Raw genomic sequence first — 19,873 nt, 5'->3', positions numbered from 1 at the left:
TAGTGGAGGTTTCATATTGGAGCTAAATCAGGAACCACAGGTGCCTTGAGGTCTGCAACACACACTGAGACCTGCCACTGGTTTAGGGCTTGAGTTTTGGTCAAGACACAAAGAACCTAGAGTGATCTGGAATATCTAAACCTGCAGTGATTGCTTAGGAAACCCCAGGAGGCTTCTTGCTGTGTTAAGGTGAACCAGACCAAACATGGCATGCAGAGGACTGACCACCTCTGGGTTCCTAGTGTCATCACAGAGAACCTGTCAATCTGAAGGGAAAACTAGAATCACTTCACAAAGGCTAAGGGGTGCACTAAGGAGCTGGACCATCACTGCCTTCAAAGCACTGTGAGAAGCATGCAGGAAAAGTTAGGACAATGCCACAGCCTCAGCAGCTGGTGCTTGAAAAAAAAAAGCCATGGCAAGCTTTGGCAGCATAATTCCTTGTAGGATACCACAGCAGCAATGAGCGTGGACTTCCATGGGATTTCACTGATTTCTGTCTCTTTTGTCCTCTGGCTTTGAAGGTCATTGTCAACTGTCAACTGGAACAGAGTTTTCTACCCTCTGTTACCAGCAGAACAAAAATCTGCCCTCAATGCTGTATTAGTGCAACTCTGTGGTGTGAAACGTACTCTTCTCTTGCCCCCAGACACTCAGAGCTCCCCTCCCAGGCAGAAACCAGATCAGGCACTAACAGCCCTCCTGAGCACTTCTCAGGGGGCAGAGGAGGGGACTGGGGCTCACATGCTGTGAAATCCTAACCCTGGCTCAACCACGAGGTCCTTGCATGGCCTCGGACACTTCTTGGCTTGCCAGTCTCTGTTCTGTCTTTGGGAAGAGCTAATCCTTATTACCAGCAGCTGTAGCCCTTGGATTAGTTACACACAGAGTGCTGAGGCAATGAATAATGCACAGCACTGCCCTAAACAATCTCATTCGAGGGAAACCACACAAAATACAAACACTGATGGTGCCTGTGTTTACAGAGAGGCCTCTCTAACTGCCTTCTGCTGAGGAAATGGGCCATGCTGCCCATTCTGCTCCAGGCAGTTCTCACTGAGCCTCCACAGTCCCACTGCCTGCTGAAACATCATTAATTGTTATTATTAAACCACCTCCTTAATTACTGAACCTAATTAAATCTCAACCTCAGATTCAAAAGAGGTAGGAAAACAAATGTAGAAATGAGCATTGGAGCCAGAGACATATGTTTTAAAAATCTCACAGTTTATTTTTCTCTCTGTGCAAATCAGAGCTACTTAACATTAATCACATTTCACAGTGCAGGGGGCAGAAGTGATTACTCTTTAAGCTGCAGTTCAGTGGGATTTTGCTGGGTTCTGAATCCCAGGAAATCTACATGTGCAGATGATCTGGAAACGACACAAACTGCACAGCAGTACTTCTAGCAGTTGTTACTTGTAAGACAAGCTGCCTTGACAGCATCTCCAAGGGAAACATGCTTTCCTCCTGAAGGCATCACAGCATTCATGGCTGCATGCAGACTCCAAGAATTTGCAGCCAGTGGCATACAAAAAGTTTAAGGCACAGTTTCCAAGTCAGAGCTAGCAGAGACAGGTGAAGAAAGAGCAGTCAATAAGCTCTTTTCACAGCCACTTAATCTCACATAAGGCAAAACAGTGGAAGAAAAAGCTGGTCCCTAGAGTAAGAGGCTCAGGTCCTGGCCTGGCCAGCAGTGCCTGTAGCTCACTGTCTGTTCACCAGTGGTCACCACTGGAACATGGAGCATGGGCATGGAGCATGAAACCAGGCAGCCCCAGCACTTGGGAAAGATTATCAAAATCCTGCATATGGCCATCAGAAGAGACCTTTCGGGATACTGGGCAGGGGCAGCTCATATTGGTCATCACGAGGTTCTCAGAGAAGACGATTTTGTGACATGGAGATTTCATTGTGCAATATTAAAAATAAGAAATGTGTCCCTTAAAGCATCCCTCCAGAGCTCATAGTCAGGCCACACTAGCTGCACAGTGCCCCATCACTGTTCAAATGCAGAGAAAAAATGAAAAAAACTGATTTGGAAAAGCCAACAGCAGCTCCCTCATCACTTCCAGAGGGAAGCAGAGGGATAGCTGGACAATGTCTATATCACAGTTGAGTAGTTCAGGCACCTAAGGCAGTAGTCAGAGAAGTCAAATTTGTTTGCTGCATCAGCTTAAACTGACAAAGCTCAGCAGCAGCAGGTGGAGAGAGGCTGCTGAAAGATGGCTCAAACCTCATTATTAGAAGGGCTTTTCACTGCCCATCTGATGCCCAGTTGTTGGCTCTGGCACCTCCTGGCCACAGTTCTGGGAGGGAAGAACCCTTCTTTGCAGCTAGGTAATGAGGCTGTTTAGAGGCAGTGCTGCTGTTTCCCTGGAAAGAGCAGACAGTCACAGCACTGCAGAGCTTCTTGGCAGTATCAAGAAAACAATGGAAGGCTGTGACTGACCCATTTTCAACCAAATGGAAAACTCTGCTTTTGTTTCCCATTTTAGTTTCTCCCTTCAAGCCATCTCATAGCAACAGCTTTGCTACTAGTAATTTGTCCTTGTAAGAAAAAGCAAGAGCTCATTAATAAGCTAAATTTATCACTGGGGGAACTCTGCTGACCTAGTTACACTAGCCACATATTTGACACGTTATATTTACCTTCTTCTGCTTCCTTTATAGTTAAAAGGAAAGCACCTTTCAACTTTAATCAGCTCAGCAAGAAATACAAATAACAAGAGCGAGGGAAAAAAAAAACAACCAAAAAACCATGCTGTTCTAGCATTCCACAATATGTGACTTCAAGTCATAACTCAAAGTGGAAGTACATGCATCTCCAGGGGAGACACAGCAGCAAGGAGTGCAGAGGTCAGCCCTAACCTGTGTGTGAGTAGGAGCTCTGGAGGGATGCCTGAAGGATGCCTGCTTACAGGGTGGCTCCAGGGATGTAAAGCCAGTCAGCAATGGCTGTGGGCAGGTGGGTCATGACCTGCAGCCTCACCCACCAGTAGGTCTCCATGGGGTTGTAGCGGTTCTTCGGGCGCGGGGATGTGAGCGCTTCGGTGATGTCACTCAAGACCAGAGACATGTCCTTCAGGCCACTGTTCACGAAGGACTTCATCATGGCCACGTGGCGAGTGAAGTACTCGCTGCCATAGTCCTCCCGTACCGTGTCGCTGGCCCCGCTCCACAGGGCCTCGGCCTGGCTGTCGATGCTGGCTGCTGTCAGGATGCCAGTGGCTGCCACGAAGTTACTGGGCTCGATGAGGATGACACGGACACCCCAGCGGTACATCTCCTGCCTCAGGCAGTCAGAGAAGGCTGCCACCCCAAACTTGGAAACGCAGTAGCAGGAGCGAGATGGACTCACCATGCGTCCCAACATGCTTGTGATATTCACCACACGGCCTAGAGAGAAAAGATCAGGGAGAGAGGATGGGCTGCAGAAGCACCAGCCAGAACATGCCAGAAAAGGATGATGATGCTGATTTCTAAAATCTGAATCTTGAATATACATCCCCTGTCATGGAGCTTTTCTCTCCTGCCTCGAGCAAGGCTAACCCCTGTTCTAACCTCCTCCCAGGATGGTGCATATGCCTACCTCTGCATCAAAGAATTGACAAAGAATACAAGACGTTTCCCTCATAATTTCCAAGTAGGGAAGTACCCTGATCTTCTGAGACTGCTAGCTTTGTGTTCTCAGGAGTTTGTCCCACCCATGTGTCTTGCTAGAGAAGGGCTCAAGCTCTGAGCCTGGAGGGTCATGAGTTGCAAAGCTCACAACTCTGTGTGATACCATACAAGCACTCTGGTTCTTTCTGTAAGCTCAACAGCTCATCTGCCTAACACACCTGTGTACTTTTAGACCCAAGCTGGATGGTAGAGAATGAGTAGAGATTTCTCTGCAGCATGAGCAGCACAACCCATTCACCCAGCTGGTCAGGCACAAGTCTCTACAGTGGCCATTCCTCGGACAAACAAGAGGAGACTTGATGTGCTGCTGTCCATGGGGCAGTGGAGAGCAATTGTCCTAATTCCTGCCAACAGCCCATGACAGCTCTCCGGGCACTGCCTCAGGGCAGTGACAGCAGTGGTCACTCTTCTGTGTGTGTCTCAGCCTTTATCCAAGACAAAACATGCACACTATGGTTTCAGATACTTACAAAGAAGCCCTTGAAATTCCATCAGCTATTTTTACAGAGAGAACTTTCACAGCCATGGAGCACGACACCCCTCTGCAGCTCGAAATTTCAGCTGAGAAACAAGTGGGCAGCTCTGCTGTCTCATTCCAGACCTAAGTGTAACTTAGAGGGACTGTGAGAACCATCTGCTGACCTGATGGGTAAGATAGTTTTTGGAGTGAGCTGGAGCTTGTTTAGCAGTTAATTGATGTCTGGGAATGGCATCTGAGCAATCTTCTTAATATAACCCCCTTTTGTCCTCACCAAACACACACCTGTACCATCATTCCCACACATGCTAAATAAAGAAGCTCTTCAGAGTTCTGCTCATACATATATTTTTTCAATATAAAACAATTTTGATAATACCATTGTCTTGTAAGATATCTGAAATGGCTGTTATTGACTCTCATTTATTCTGTCACTGCCTGAAGTCACCTGTGAGTGGAATAACATGAAGGGAGAAGATTCAGTTATCCAAACATGACCACTCTGTGGACTCTGGATTATCTTGTCTGTGTGATATCTGCCAACACTGCACAAAGGTCTCTGATATTTTGGATGTTTAAGATAGCATCTGCTGTGTAGGTGCCTGGCCTGCCCCAAGAATAGCCTCTACTACCAAATGCTTTCATAGCAACCTCAGAAACCCTCCTTGGATGGCACAGGCATTCCCCCAAGTACTGCCTGGATTTCTAGCTACATCTCTTTGCTGTGCTACAAAAGCTGAGCCTTACCAAACTGCCCAGCAAGTACCTTTAGCTCTGCGAATGAGGGGCAGGAAAGCCTTTGTCACCCTCACAGTGCCCCATAAGTTGACCTCTGCCACCTTCTTGTAGTTGTCTAAACTTGCGAATTCCACCTCTCCGAAGGTTGAGATGCCAGCATTGTTCACTAGGCCCCACAGACCTGCCAACAAACACATGATTAAAGAGTGGGACAAGGAAGAGAGCCACAGAGAAAACGCTTTCCTTGCTGTTCACAGTAACCTAAAACCTTAACAAAGAACTAGGCACTTTAGTAGAAATAAGTTGTAGAGAAAAATCCAGCAAGGAAATGAAACAGAGTCTTCCTATACCATGGGCTTGTTTGGAACATCAAGGAAAGTGATGGGGGCACACAAGTATTGCCTCCCGAGTATCTCCTGTACAGTCAAATGCTCTCCTGGAGCTTTATAAGGCTGCATCTGGCTGACTCTCTTTTAAGACTCCTCTTGATCCCAGGTTTGCCTCCACTCAGTGACTTTATAATGAATTTTGCAGTTTGGAGGGGGCTGGACTTTCTCCTGCAATTAGGAGAAAAAAAAAGAAAAGAAAGCAGATATTTTGGATTTCTTAATCCCTTTCACAACTCTGGCTCACTGTTTTGGAGGGTGCATGGTATTGATCTGTTCATTCATGGCCTGGTTAACAGCTGCTGTGTTTTAGTCCAAATATTTGGTTTCCCTCAACCCTTAGCAAACTTGCAACCAATCCTTACAACTACTAGAATTTAAAAATTAATGTCTTTTGTGCATGCAGCCCTGTCAAAATTAAATTGACTGCACTTCCCAAGAGCTTCTGTGATGAACCCTTTGCATGTCAGGACTTAGTGGGTCAGCAAGGACTTGACCCTTCAAAGCGATTACTGCAGGACTCCCAGTGGCAAATGTTTGTAGGGCTGAACCCATTCTTCATGGATTTATTGAAGCATGGGACTATGCAGCCATAAACTGCATGAGGAACAAACAGAGGAGCTGGAGCAAGACAGCAGAGTTGCTCCTCATTAGATGTCCTGCCATACACCATGGTTATTTTTCACTGCGTTGGGAGTTGGGGCTGGACTGTCGAAGTTGCATTGGACTCAGCTGAAGTTAGGGCCCCTTTCCACTCCAGGATCTTCCTCTTACCAAGAACTAACACAGGGCTAAGAAGGAGTCTTAATGTCCAGGGAGTTCCAACATTGCTATCAAAAGCACCAATGTTGTGCCACCCTGTTGATAAAAGTTATCAAGCTCTCTCTCCAATATTTTTGGGCTATTTGCCCTGCCTCTGCTCCATATCTTCTCCACTCCGATATATGAAAGTCTTTTAACTTCCACCCTATATTGATTCAGTCAGATAGTAACCATGTATTTTACCAAACATAGTCTTATAAGCAAAGTGCAATATTCTACCAATGTGCAATGAAATTTTTCCTCTTATGGGACTTAAAAACACCAACATGCCCTTGGCAGACTGAGTGTGTGCTCTCACACGGGTTCCGGTAACCCTGCCCTGTTCCCAGCTAAGGTCACTCTCCCTGAAAGCTGTTGACCAGCTGTGTACAACAGCCTGTTCCTGCTTCACCCACTGAAGCTCCCAGTTTTAGTGAGTCAAGACGACTGAAAATCACACTGATCTGCATTCAGCACAGCTTCTCAGCCTGAATGGGGTCCCTCTGCTGCTGCAAAGCAAGGTCTAACTGCTAGCAGGAGGACCATGGAAACAGGGCACGTGATGGAGTAATTTCATCACTAACAAAAAAGCATGCTGAGAAAATTTGGCAGGGATTTACCAAAGACATAAACTGTCGGTCACAAACTGAACTCTGCAGAGTATTCCTTACAAATTCCTGTAAATTTCTATAAAGCAATTTCCCATTTCCTGGGCTTTGATGTTAGTTCTCATGAACGTCCCTGAATCGTTATTTACAATAGTTTGTTGGAATCCCATTGCTCAGGGATCACGGCATGCTTCAAACAGAACAAAGTGCTGAGGGGAGCCCAGTCACAGGGCTGTTTGCTGGACAGCAGTGTGTTTAGTGAGCAGAGCCTTATCACTATTACGTCTCTAGAGTCAACAATACAGTGGGAACTGCATGAGACCAAAAACAAACGGGCACTCCTATCAATTGAGTTCAGCCTTCTGTACACAGCACAGGGAGAAGAGGTATAAAGAATTGTACAGCCCAAGAGCTGTTCTGCACTGGCTCCTCTGAGGCCACATTCAGTGTGCAACCACACCTCTGTGAAAGGCACCTCAGTCTCAATAGTCTTTATATTCTATTTATTGAGCACTATTTATTGGAAAGCCTCAAACCTCAGTCACACCAATGAGCCTAAAAAGAAGCCTTTGTTGCTTTGTACACCATGCTGAGGCAAACAGCTACAGGAAGAACCAGTCTAACTTGCTGATCAAGGATGCAAGACTTCTCTGTCCCTGCTACACACACACAGTTTTGCAAAAACTGCTGCATTTATAGGAGCAATAGAGCTTCTCCCTTCCAAACTTTCACTCAGTGGAAAAAGGCTTTGTGCTACCACTGCTGTTGCTGGGCTCTTCAGGAAAAGCTTAGGAAGCTGTGAAAAGCATGACGAGGGCTGGGTGATTGTGTAGGAAGAAAAATCATGCAGAGAGAACATGTGTGGGATCAGAGCTTGTACATTACTCAGTTACATTTCATATGCTTGTTTTAGAAGGAAAGGTGTGCTCACGTAATTTGCATGAAGATTAGAGCTGTTGTTATTTACTAGCTTAATACTTGCTGTGAACAAAACCAGGGCCATGGCAGACTCATCCAAGATTCAAGATGACCAACCACCTTCAAATCACAACCCTGAAGTATTGAAGCCACAGATGTCAAACTTCAGTTCATCCTCAGCCTGTGTCTACAGCTGCTGGCCAGCTTGCTGCTGGCATAGAGGCTGCAGAAAAGCCTATGCAGGGCAAAAAGTCTCACCTCATCACATGGGAAGAGGTCAGGTGGTGTCACATCAGACTCCGACTGTAAACTCACATCCCACTGCCAAAGCACTTCCAAGAAGAAAAGATGGGACTCTTATCTCCCTTGACATGCTTTTTGGGTCCTAAAGTCATCTATGCCAAGCCTACCCTGGATTCCATTTCACATCACCTCTGGGTTGTTGCATGGCAACACAGAAAACATGGATTGATCTGACTGAAGATAAATTCAGGTTTGGGGGCAGTTCAAATCTGTGCTCCAGCTCAGTACTCAGCTGTACCCACACAGCAGAGGGAACAGTAGCAGTAAGCAGCCAGGGCCCATCACCTCTTCATTAGCAGGGTCATTTGCAAGGTCTGCATGAGCTAGGAGCACATGTGGCAGGAATGCATGGAAGGGATCAAGCTCTGGCCATTCTATGCCCTTCGCACACATTCAAGGACAAAGACACAGATACTTGTGGGCTTGCTGCCACTCATTGCTTTTTATGGGATGTAGAGTTAAAGGCTAATCCTCCAGCCAGTCTTGGTCTCTTTCCATGTGGCGGCTGCATCAATAGCAAGACAATTGTCCTCACTGACCCGGGTGCAGCACAGCCTGACTGCCAGCCACACACTGTCACAAGCCTTCAGGCTTATTAATCCCCTTTCGGTGGTGCACAGAGAGAAAGACCTGGTCAATGTACGGCCTGCTCTGTAGAAAGAATTCTGTGAGCAAAGGATCCCTACATACCTTCCTCCGTCTCCCTCAGGGTCCTCTTCACAAAATCCACGGCCTGAGCCACCTCCTGGTCACTGCACACATCCATCTGTAGCACTTTCATCCGGTCTGACTTCATGTTCCTCAGCTCCCTGGCTCCATCTCCATTCTTATCCTGTTCAGCAGAACAGAAAGGTGTCCCACTAAGATGGACCAAGAACAACAATGCAACTTGGGGCCAGGCATGTTCACATGGACAGGAAATAGAAGCTACTGATATTGCACATACAGGAGTAAACTTGGTGCACAAATATGCACAAACCAGCGTGCCATTCTCCTGTTCCCTCCAGCACCACTTCCAGAACTGCATCAGAGACCCAGTGCCCTGAAGCACCACAAAGCCCACCCTGCTCTTGGTTCCTCATGATGGGTTTCACATGCCTAACATGCTGAAATATTGTGCCAGCTGGGGAGAACCATGGGTGACTCTCTACTGCCTCAGCCTCTGTGCTCTACAGGTAACATAACTTGTACAGAAATCAGAATCAGATGTTCAGGAATACATGCTCAGTGGAGATCTGCTACACAATGGCACAATTATAGACATGAGGCATGAAAGGAGATTCCGGCTAAGGAAGAAAGAATTTTTTTTTTTCACTCTATAGGCAATAAGAACTTCATGGCTTTGCTTTCCTTTCCACCTTTTTCCTTTCTTTCCTCCCCATCCCAGTGTGATCACTAGAGATTCCGTTACTACGGGGGTTTTTTGTTTAGTCAAATGTAAACACAGTTAAAATTCCAAATTTTACCTGATCACTTCCAGGCAAGATTCCTGCCTAAGCCTTACAGCCTTGCTCAGGTGGCAAATAACAAATAAAAGTGAAAAGAGCACAGATTACCCACACAGTTTCACAGCAGGCTTGAGATTTAATTCACAAAACTATTCTCTGAATCACAAGCTCTGCCTCATTAGGGAGGAAGAAATTATGAATTGGTGAGTCACCATGCCTGGCTGCCACTCTTCTTTTATCACTTGACACCAACTCCCACAGCACAAGGGCAAGCAAGGTGAGCAACCCACCCACAGTCACCTGCTCAGCAGCCTCTGCAGCCAGGCAGATATAAAAACATGTAATTGCTTAGTTTTTTATAAATATCTCAGGCTATTTAATTTATGTAGTATACAACATCTCATCTCCACCTTCAGTCCAGTGAACAATGACACATAATGATGGAAAAGAGCCGAAATATCCATCACTAACATGAGCAAAACAGGGCAGTTCTCTTAAAAATCAATATATAGTTGCACTGGCATTATGACAGTAGCAGGAATGAGGTCTTGGCCCCATGGCCACATGTCATTTCACAACTGACTTATTTCCCAGTACAACAAGAACAGCAAACAAAGTTTGAAGCTTTTCTAATGCACATCAAATGTGATGATGGGCTGTATTGGCCCTCTTATCTAGCCACGAAAATGATCAAGTAGTCAACAACATGGTCACCAAAATATTACATTCCCTTTGAAACAGATGACGGTTGTATGATGCCTCACTATTTCTGGAAGATGCTCCTGCATCTCACCAAGTTATATAAAGCAAATTTCCACTATTTAACAGTGAATAAAGTGGAGCTAATTCAGCTTGTAAATAGAGAGATTTATTGTATTTACATAAAAGCAAAACCATAACTATATCTATATCTGCATGCAACTGCCAATTGTCATTTGAGCACTGAAAAGACCTTTCCCTGCATTTTTTGTTTAATCTTGCATAATACTTATAAAATAAACAAGAAACATTTTCACTGCTTTTTGAGAAACAAAGTCATAGGCTGGCAACTTAAAAATCCAGTAAAAATTGTTTGTATTGTTCATATGGAAATGAATTTTCCCCTATCACCAATGCAACTCTATCTGCAAAGTTACCTTCCCAGCTACAATTTACTCATTATTGACAAAACATATTGATTTTGGAAGACTGACTTCAACATGCAATATCAATTGGGAGTACATTTCATAGTTGCAGACACCGCCTTAGCCACTATTTAACTGTAAAACAAAGTGCTTAATTCTTTTGTCCAGAACACCTCTTTACAAATGAAGCAACTACAGATTTTTATGGAAGCAAATGAACATCATCTTATGTTCTGTGGTCTTCAGGGGCTTTAAGCACATTCCTTGTTAGGTAACACATGGTACTTCCTCCTTGTTTTTTAAATGGTAGATTCGTTGGCTGAGATAACACTTGGAGCAGTTCCCATGGGAGCATCCAGACTGTCCTCCCAGGAATAATCTTCATGATCTTCACCAGCAGGAGCCACACAGCAGCACAAATCAAGTGTGGTGCTGGCAGCAATGGCCCACCCAACTGCTCCTGCAAAGCCTCTCTCCACCTCCCTTTGCTGTATGATTTTTGTCCTCTCAGAGAATCTCCCAGCTTCCCCTTCCTAGTTCCATAAGAGCTGAAAGCCATCGTGCTCTAGTCCAGCCTGCTGCCCAAGCTCTCTCCACAGGCCTTCAATGGAACTGTGTGGTTTCCTCCCAGCTATCTCCTATCCCCCGTTTATCCTGCCCTCGCAGCCCAGCAGGCTCTTCTTGCCCACCCCACCCTGCTGCTGCCAGGAGCTGTTCCTGGCTGAGAAGCCCAGCAGCTCCACAAACCCTCCCCTCTGTACCAGCTAAGGAAACTTGCTCAAGCTTTTTGCTCCCTCCCCTTCCCTTCCTCGCTCCTGTCTCCTGTTCTGGTCTGGAGGATCCCAGTGCAGTGGTGCTGAGGAGAGGCAGATCACACAGATGTTCATTAGTGGAGAGCCCCCCTGTTAGAGACACAGCCGTGGCTTTTTCCCAGGGAAGCTCCTGGGATTCAGGATTAGGTCCTGGCAAGAACTTGGGTACCTGCAGTGAGATGTCAGGGGGAAGCAGGAAGCCATGAACACAATGCTGAAATCCCATGGATGCAGCCAGCTCGCTCCATGTGCGCCAGTTCCTCCCCACCCTGCTGCCAATCCACTCACTGCCTTCCTGCATTTCCTGAGCGGAACACCTTGTGCTTGTCATTACTGGATTCCACGTAATTGATTTCAGACTCCATCTGATCTGTCAAGATTATTTTGTTCCCCAAAAGGCCTATAATCCTCTCTGCATGGTTCTGTGCATAATTTTTTCCAAGTGCAAACTCTTTTCTGGGAGGTATTTCCAAGAATATGGTCCTGGGACTAAACAGCAGTCGCTTAGGGCATGAGTTTGCTCATGAGACTATCGTGAGGGACTGTAACAAACTGTAACAAAACCCTTACTCAGGATACATTTGTTCCTTCCCCTGTAGCCACTCTGCTGCTTAGCCAAAATGAGATTAGATTGACACAGCACAGTTTGTTCCCAGTAAATTTATACAGGCAGGGTGCATCACACTATGATCCAGTCATTTGTAAAACTGACAGGGCAGTGTGTGGCAATTGCATTGAGTGCACTGAAGGTGAGCTGCCTGGCTGGCAATTCCAGACGTCCATCTCATTTGGGAAGGGAAGTACAATATTTGCCTTCTTCCAGCCTTCTGGAAAGCCCCTGGCCTCCAGGTACTCTTGGAAATATCACCCATGGGGCAGAAATCACAATGGCTCATCCTCTAAATGCCCTTAAGTATATTTCATCAGGCTTGGTGAACTTGAGCACATTAGTTTATATAAATATCCCTTGTTCTTTAGCTTTTCTTGCTTACAGTCCTCATGATAACTGCTGGCAGTAGGCATCTGAAAACAATTTATTCTTTTTTTTTTCAGTAAGATCAAAGAAAATAAAATAACTATTATTTCGACTTTTCCTGTAATTTCTACTTTTAATGTTATTTAATAATCTATTTCTGTATGGTTTTTCCATCTTAATCCTAATATAGTAACAGAAACTTTCTCAGTGACTTTCTTGCCCTTGCTTAATGTAATCTCTTTTGCATTTGATCCTTTCCAGTTCTATCCCAGCCTGCATACAGTATTGGTTTTATTCCTGTAACTTTATATTTGACTGACTGATCATTAAGAAGCTCCTGATGCACCTCACAGTCTATTATCCTGTATCTAATACAAGAGCTTTCTCCTGTGGCGTAGTACATCAGGGATCCTTTAATTCTCTGTACAAAAGCATATAAGTGGTGATAGACTAACTAGGTGTGAACTAAGAGCCTGGAATCTGCTTCATGACAACTGCCCCCATACCTGCTCTGACCCTGCTGGGAACCTACAGCAGCTCACAAGCAATGAAGCAAGCAAGCAAACAGGCCTCACTTCAGGATCATCTAGCTTCTTTAAGGGGTTTCCAGTGGAGCCTGTCCCTCTCTGCTCCACATTAGCCCGTGCCTTCCAAGCAGCCCCCTCAGTCACCCTATTTTCTCTCTCCTTTCCATTCCCTACATCTGCTGCTCTGCAGAGTGCCTGACTTGCCATCAGCTCTGAGACAGGCATCCCAAACCAGCAAATGACGTGATTACTGAAGGAATTACAGAGGCTCTGTATGGAAATTTCCAAACAGTGGCAATAATCCAACAGGACTGTCTTGCTCTCAAGTTACACAATATATCAGCCGATAATAACTTTCCCTTCTGGTGTGGCGGAAGAACGTAACCTCTGCCATGATCACACAGGCAGAGAAGGCCACCTTTGTTTGTTCTCACCCTCCACAGTACTCAAAAAGCTGTAGTCATAATGCCCTGAGCACCTGTGTTGATGTGGTCATCTTCAAATGGAGAAATGAGTGACCATGAACTGATTTTGAACAAATGAGATCAGAAATCTCGTGAGTTTTGACTAGCAATACAGCAAAAATGCACAGTAAAGGTAAAATCCCAGCTGAGATGGAAGTGGAGCCAGCTCAGTTACTAACTTGTAAGTCCTTTGCAAGAGCAGGGACTGGGATGAGGAGTCTGCAAATCCTTTGGATTTAGTGCATCTAAACTTCTCTCTTACAAGTGATGCCACCTGCCAAACACATGTGACAGGAAGTGAGACCTCAAGATGTCAGAAATGTATGGTAAATTTGTTTATTCAGTGATCCATAAACTGAATAGCTTGTACAGAAGCTGCAGAAGCACAATTGCCAGACATTTTTGAAACAGAGCCTTAATAATGCAGGAGAGGCAGCCTGGAGATGAGTTTGGGGAGGTGTCCACAAAAAATGACATTGTGAAAGACAGCAATAGGGAACATTGAATACCGAAAGCCACAGTGCCACAGCAATCTTGGCCATCAGATTTATGGTGTTGTGGTATTTCTGAGAGGCTTCCAGCAGTGAACAGTGAACAGTGCCACACTGTACAAGCTACTGTACAGACATGCAGTTGACAGTAAATCCCTGCCCTAAAGAGCTCACAATTACAGGAATGAGGTACAAGATACAACAGGCAGATGAAGCAATGGAGGATGTAATGATCCCTGCCCACTGCACCTCTCTCAGGTCTTGAACCAGATGAAATAGAGGCTGCAAATGAAGATGCTTTCACTTGAGAAGTATTTTTCTCCAATCAGAAAAATTTTGATCGATTTCACTACTCACCATGAGCAAACATCCAGCAAAAACAGTAAATCCCTTTGCATGAAGGCATTTTGCCAAGGCATGTCCAAAACCTTTGTCACAGCCTGTTATTAGCACCGCCTTCCCTTCAGCCTGTGTGAGGAAAGAGAGTCATAGGATACCATGAGACATTGCAATGCAGGCACCACCAGCACCCTGCCCCACAGCACATGAGCTACTTGCAGTCCTGCAGCCAGGGCAGGTGCAATTCCAGATGCAATGAGTGGCACCTGTGTGCACAAACACAACCAGGTCCTAGCTATTGTGAAATCATAAATTTATTCAGCTGCTGGTCTGTAACAATTTGCATTGCCTTGATACCTGAGCTGGAACAGTAACTCTCTTTCAAGTATCAGTGGCCAAAGAAGAACAGAAACATCTCAAAACAAGTTAATGATCTACCCGTTCATAGTAAGTAGCATGGAGAACATCCAAATGGTGGGACGTCACAGGCTTGAACTGTACAGCAGCTCTTTCAGCTGCTGAGTGACTGCTGTCTGTTCCCCACCTACTCCCACTCCATGCGGCAGTTTCCGTGCTGTATTTTAACATGCAGGAATGTGACTACAGGTTAGAGCTTCCTTCTGAAACTCTGCAGTCTTATGAGGAACAATTTATCAAATCCTACAGTTCTCTCCTACATTAGTATTATCTTTTGACTGACGGGTAAATTGAGAAAGAAGATTTGATATTCCATCTGGTATGACACAACAGGCTCGAGAGATATGAAAGCAGAATCTCAAATCCTGAAGAGAAGCCTATAGCAAAGCACTGCCCATTTACCCTCTGTATTTGCTTGAAAGTCATCTCCTCACCACAGGTGTGAAGCAATGAACTAGCTCTTAACCCAGTTAGAAGGCTGCCAGCTGCTGTGCTGCACAATGCTCCAAACTGAAACCATACCATGAGGCAATACTGCGATAAAGCAATAAAAATCCAAAGGATGCAATAAGGAAATGAGGTCAGCTCCATCTTTCTGGAGATATCGGCAACTAATATTGCCTGTTACTGTATTCACAACGGCTGCAATATAAACGTACTTATGCATGAATTGCACTGCCTGGTCCAGCCACATTTTCAGAGAGAAATGGGTCAATCACCAGTGTTCTCTCATCTCTTGCTTTGCTGACATGTGGTACAGTGAAGCAGCAATAAGGGATGATTGCAGGGTGATAGTGATCAGAGCATTACTGCACAAACTCAGGGTAAGCCTCAGCAGAGAACAATAAGCAAGTAACCCTGTCCTATAACTCATGTTGAAGTAACTGCTCTCAAAGGGGAGTTAAGATGTGAAGCTGAAACAAGAACTGATCAAAAGTCTATCCTGCATTTATAATACAAACACCTATATTAACAATATACTATAACCTATACTCAGACAAAGAGCACCCAGGTACAGACTGGCTCTATTAAAACTCTAAAGATAGCTACAGCTAAAGGACAAAAAATAAGTGAGAATTAAATATACAGTGCTCAGTCTGAACTTAATTTAGAATGACACAACTCCAAGAGAAATGAAAATCAAACATGAACCAGATCACGGAAGTTGTCAAGGTCACCTCCCACAATAACTCAACAAGCTGGCCCCTGGAAAAAGAAAGGATTTGACTTTTTCTTTCTCTCACCTCCCTAGAGCCTTTGCCTCTGAATCTTGAAGGCAGAGGACTTCCCAAAAGACTAGGAAGTGTGCAGGAAATAGGCAGCTGTAATCACCGCCAGAACACACGTCAGGCAAATAAAGAAGATACCCAATCCTCAACCATCATTAGCTCCTTAAAAAAAAATAAATCCCCAAACAAACAACGAAAATGTGGACAGAAATGAGGTTTAAAAATCCTCTAATCTGCCTATAATTGCAAGGAAAGTGAGAGACAACTTACAGTATGAAAAGGATCCTGCGATTGTTCTTTGCTGTAACCCTAATTGCTGGTATGGCTCATAACAGACAGAGCCCCCAGCAGCACCAAGGAGTGTGCAAAACCCCAAGGGATTTAGTGGATCTCTCATCTGTACCTGGGCCTGTTTGTGTTATGCCTGATGGAGAGAGAGCTCCCAAGGATCACAGGAGGGACCAACCCCATTCCCAGCCAAAAGGTTCCTATCCCAGAAAAACTTCTGAACACAGAAAAGCCCAATCACCCTTATCTTTTGAAAGGCCTGAGATAAGACTTAATGGGCCTGCTCCTGAAGTTTGATAAGGCCAGTCTGCAGCTTAACTTGACTCGATGCTGGGACAGGCAGAGAGGACCACTTATCATCAGTGACCTTAATGAGCATTCAGGTGCCTCCCTCACTCGGGGTCATACAGAGCTCCCCGGAAACACTGCAAGGAAGACAGGACTCCAGTGCTGACAGGGTGCCTGGGATCTCCTAACAGCACTGAATAACTTCTTGTACTGGAGGTGCTGCTGTGGCATGTGGGCACAGTAATACTGTCTATGCCTGCTGTATGATCCACACCACGATTCCTCACAGTTCAGGCAGCCCTAGTAGGGCAGCCTCACTTGAACTGCAGTCAGCTCAGATGTACACACCTTTTCCTATTGGAATATGGCCAGTTTATTTATTTTACTAATGCAGGTATTTTATCAGAATTATACATTTACTGCAGAACAGACTGAAGAAATTGAAGATATTTTTTCAGCCTCTCTCTCTAGACAATGTGCAAATAAGCCATACTTAGCTAGACCATCTTTTTCTAATGTGCCACTTGTTTTTTTTTATTCTGTTCTCTCTTGTGGCTCCCCTGACCATCCCCTGATGTTATCAAACAGATTGATTTTAGGATAAGTGCAGCTATGAAGTAAACTTGGCTTGCTCCTGTTTCCACGGTTGGGAAAGTTGAAGTTTTCAATCCCAGGAAAAAGAACTGAAAATATTCACTAAAGGGAAGGTATTTTCTCAAGTGGAACAAGGGTGGGGAAAGCAAGAGAAGAGTGGATGGAAGAGTGAAGTGGGAAGCTGCAATAAGGCTACAGCTGTTTTCTGGCCATTCTACGTGGGAAAGACTGAGCTGGATCCTGAAGCAAAAATACTGGCTCAGAGAGCAAGTTGTATCCTGGGCATCCAAAGGAGCATGGACAGCAGGTCAGAGGGAATGATTCTCTCTCTCCACTCTGATGAGACCCCACCTGCAGTGCTGTACCTAGCTGCAGGGTCCCAGCACTGGAAGGACATGAACCTGCTGGAGTGAGTCCAGAGGAGGCCACCAAGATGATCAGAGGGATGGAGCACTTCTCCTATGAGACAAGACTGAGAGAATTCAGATTGCTCAGCCTGGAAAAAAAAAGGCTTCAGGGTAACCTAACTGTGGCCTTCTACTACCTGAGGGGAGATCATATACAAGAGCATGTAGTGACAGGACAAGGGGGAATGGATTCAAATTGAGAGTAGGTTTAGATTAGGTATTAGGAAAAAAAAATTAATTGTGAGGGTGCTGAGGTCCTGGCACAGGTTGCCCAAAGAAGCTGTGGATGCCCTATCCCTGGAAGTGTTCAAGGTCAGGGTGGACATGGCTCTGAGCAACCTGGTCTAGTGGAAGGTGTCCCTCCACATGGCAAGGGGTTGGAACTGGATAATCTTTAAGTTCCCCTTCCAACCCAAGCCATTCTACGATTATATGAACATGTTCTCCCTCGAAATGAAGCAGTGCGGGGGGGAGGAGCCGCCGCACCGCAGGGTCCGAGGGCAGCGCCCGCCGCACCGCAGCCCGGCCAAGCCTCGCGGCAGGGGCCTCATCGCTCAGGGCCGTGCCCAGCTCGGCGCTTCGTCCCCCTCACAGTCTGTCCGACTCCACCATCCCAGCCCAGCCCGGCCCGGGCAGCGCCGCTCCAGCCTCGACACCTGCAGCGCCTCAGCCCGGCCCGGCCCGGCCACCGGCCCGGCGCCATTTTGGGCCCCGGGGGCGCCTCCGGCGGGCTCTGCCGGCGAGCCCCGGCCCCTCGCCGCGGTACTCACGGGCAGGGCGCGGCGGGCCCGCCGCGGCAGGAGGAGGAGGAGGCGGAGGAGCAGCACCCCCGCCGCGCCCAGCGCCAGCAGCAGCCCCGCGCCGCTCCGCATGGCCACAGCCTATCGCCGCCGCCGCTCCGGCCCTGCCCCCGGCCCGCCTCCCGCCGCGCCCGGCACCGCGGCCCCGGCCCAGCCTCATTCAAACGGCAGCAGCGCCCGGCTCCCGCCGGCTCCAGGTAAGGCGCGGGTGGCGGCGGGGCGGGCCGGGGTGGGTCGTAGCAGCTCCGCGGAGCTCTGGCAGTCGGTTCGCACGGTGACCTTGCCCTCGGGGGTCGCGGGCATCTCCCCTGCGCGGCCTCCCCCGCAGCCGCCACAAGCCTGGGCAGCCGCGCCGCGCCCCCCTCCCGCTGCCTCGGCAGGGCCGTGAGCGCCTTTGGGGGCGCGGCAGCCGCGTCCCGGAGAGGGGCTGGGCCGGGCCGGGCTGGCGGGACCTGCAACGAACCTCGGGCCTCGCCCCTCCCTGCAAATCTCACAAAAACCTGCGGGGACACCAGCCGTGCTCTCGAATTTGATCAAACCACCGGGATTTCTGAGGATTAGCCGAGCCAGCGAGCCTCCTGAGCCCTGTCCACTCCCTCCGTCCCCATCTCGGTGCCCACCGCTGCTCTTCCTGCGGTAATTTCAGTGTTTTTTAGCCTGGGCCTGGTTTCCAGCAGGCCCTGAAGCTTCCGCGGTGGCGGCCCAGCCTTCGGCAGAGATGCAAACCACCCCTAACAATTAGATACCATTTCTCAGCTTTAATAAAGGGGACTGGGAGATATTTTTTGTGCCTTGGGTTAGTTTTATCCAAGATAAATATGATTGTAGTTGACTTTTCATACCAAAGTCTTGTCCTTGAGATGTTTTCACTCGGTATTGAGTTTATTGGTGGTTTCCTGTGCTTCGTCCAGCATCACTACCTCCTTAATTACAAAAAAATTACATTTTCAACTGCGTGGCTGTACTAGCTGCAAAGCCAAGGATTGTTTTGGAAACATGTAATATAACATCACCTGTCACTTGAAGTTATATTTTTGTTTAAAGCTATTTCATATAGCTCATTTGAAATAATATATTCCATATGAGTACCTTAATTTTAACTTATTTCAGAGAAATCAGTTAAAGATGCATTAAAGAAGGAGAAATTGACATTTCCTTTAAATGTCTCCCTGCTTGGTAGTTTATTTAAAATGCTTTTATTTATTTTGCTTTATTGGGGAGCTGAAGGTTGAGCTGTTTATCTGTGTGAGAGACTGCAAGGGGAGAAGATGAGTTCCTTTGGACTTTATTTTCCTGCTGAAATACATGGAGTCAGCATGTCTTACAAAATAATTGAGCAACTAAAGCTCAGGTGCTATCTTGTGTTGCAGAGCTAAGGAAGAACAGTTTTGCTTTTGGTAGAGTGTGCTAGTTGAAACCATGTTGGCCACCAAGCTGTCCCGCCCTCTCTTGAACTTCTCTGTGAAAGCCCTGAATTTCAAGGACCCAGGGAATGGCTTTAGGTAAGTAACTTATTGGAAAAGAAGAAAGAGTGACATCTTAAAGCACATGTCAAAGACTCAATTTGATTTCAGTGTGGGACAGTTTATTTAGAGAGTCACAAGGTGGTTGAGGCTGGAAGGGACTTCTGAAGGTCATGTGGTCCAACCACCCTGCTAAAGCAGGGCCTCTTCGAGCTGGTTGCCCAGAACTGTGTCCAGGTGGCTTTTGAGTATCTTCAAGGATGGATACTCTAGAACCCACCTGGACAACC

The 19,873-nt window shown here is 46.5% G+C and overlaps 2 protein-coding genes across 5 annotated transcripts in view; one reads left to right on the top strand and one right to left on the bottom strand.

The window, feature by feature from the left end:
- Positions 1-1,206: 1,206 nt before the first annotated feature.
- On the bottom strand, positions 1,207-18,228 carry LOC106862586 (D-beta-hydroxybutyrate dehydrogenase, mitochondrial-like). 4 transcript variants are annotated; one of them, XM_014891695.2, is made up of 5 exons: positions 18,091-18,228; positions 14,116-14,226; positions 8,607-8,748; positions 4,929-5,081; positions 1,207-3,399 (listed from the first exon to the last, which is right to left on the bottom strand). In XM_014891695.2, exons 1-5 carry the CDS (start codon positions 18,190-18,192, stop codon positions 2,918-2,920), a joined length of 990 nt encoding a protein of 329 aa, XP_014747181.2. In that variant the 5' UTR covers positions 18,193-18,228; the 3' UTR covers positions 1,207-2,917. The 4 variants fall into 4 exon arrangements, with proteins under 4 accessions (XP_014747181.2, XP_088026989.1, XP_088026991.1 ...); XM_088170863.1 differs by lacking the exon at positions 18,091-18,228 and adding an exon at positions 14,536-14,824; XM_088170865.1 differs by lacking the exon at positions 4,929-5,081.
- The window catches only part of BDH1 (3-hydroxybutyrate dehydrogenase 1), a 15,637-nt gene continuing 13,986 nt past the window's right edge, over positions 18,223-19,873 (top strand). Inside the window, exons 1-2 of the mRNA XM_014891694.2 lie at positions 18,223-18,317; positions 19,491-19,622. Of these exons, the coding sequence (XP_014747180.1) occupies positions 19,540-19,622 (83 nt within the window). The 5' untranslated portion in view covers positions 18,223-18,317; positions 19,491-19,539. The remainder of the gene's footprint in view (positions 18,318-19,490; positions 19,623-19,873) is intronic.

This window comes from Sturnus vulgaris, chromosome 10, assembly GCF_052056855.1.
Source record: "Sturnus vulgaris isolate bStuVul1 chromosome 10, bStuVul1.hap1, whole genome shotgun sequence".
Classification (NCBI taxonomy): Eukaryota; Metazoa; Chordata; class Aves; order Passeriformes; family Sturnidae; genus Sturnus; species Sturnus vulgaris.
This window is presented reverse-complemented; position numbering and strand designations above follow the sequence as displayed.

Excerpts from the sequence above, each read along its gene's own strand:
- LOC106862586 (XM_088170863.1), bottom strand. The coding sequence starts at position 14,685 with ATGTTAAAATACAGCACGGAAACTGCCGCATGGAGTGGGAGTAGGTGG. Across the intron at positions 5,082-8,606 it reads CCTGAGGGAGACGGAGGAAG|GTCTGTGGGGCCTAGTGAAC; the intron begins GTATGTAGGGAT and ends GTTTGTTGGCAG. Across the intron at positions 3,400-4,928 it reads CCTCATTCGCAGAGCTAAAG|GCCGTGTGGTGAATATCACA; the intron begins GTACTTGCTGGG and ends TTTTCTCTCTAG.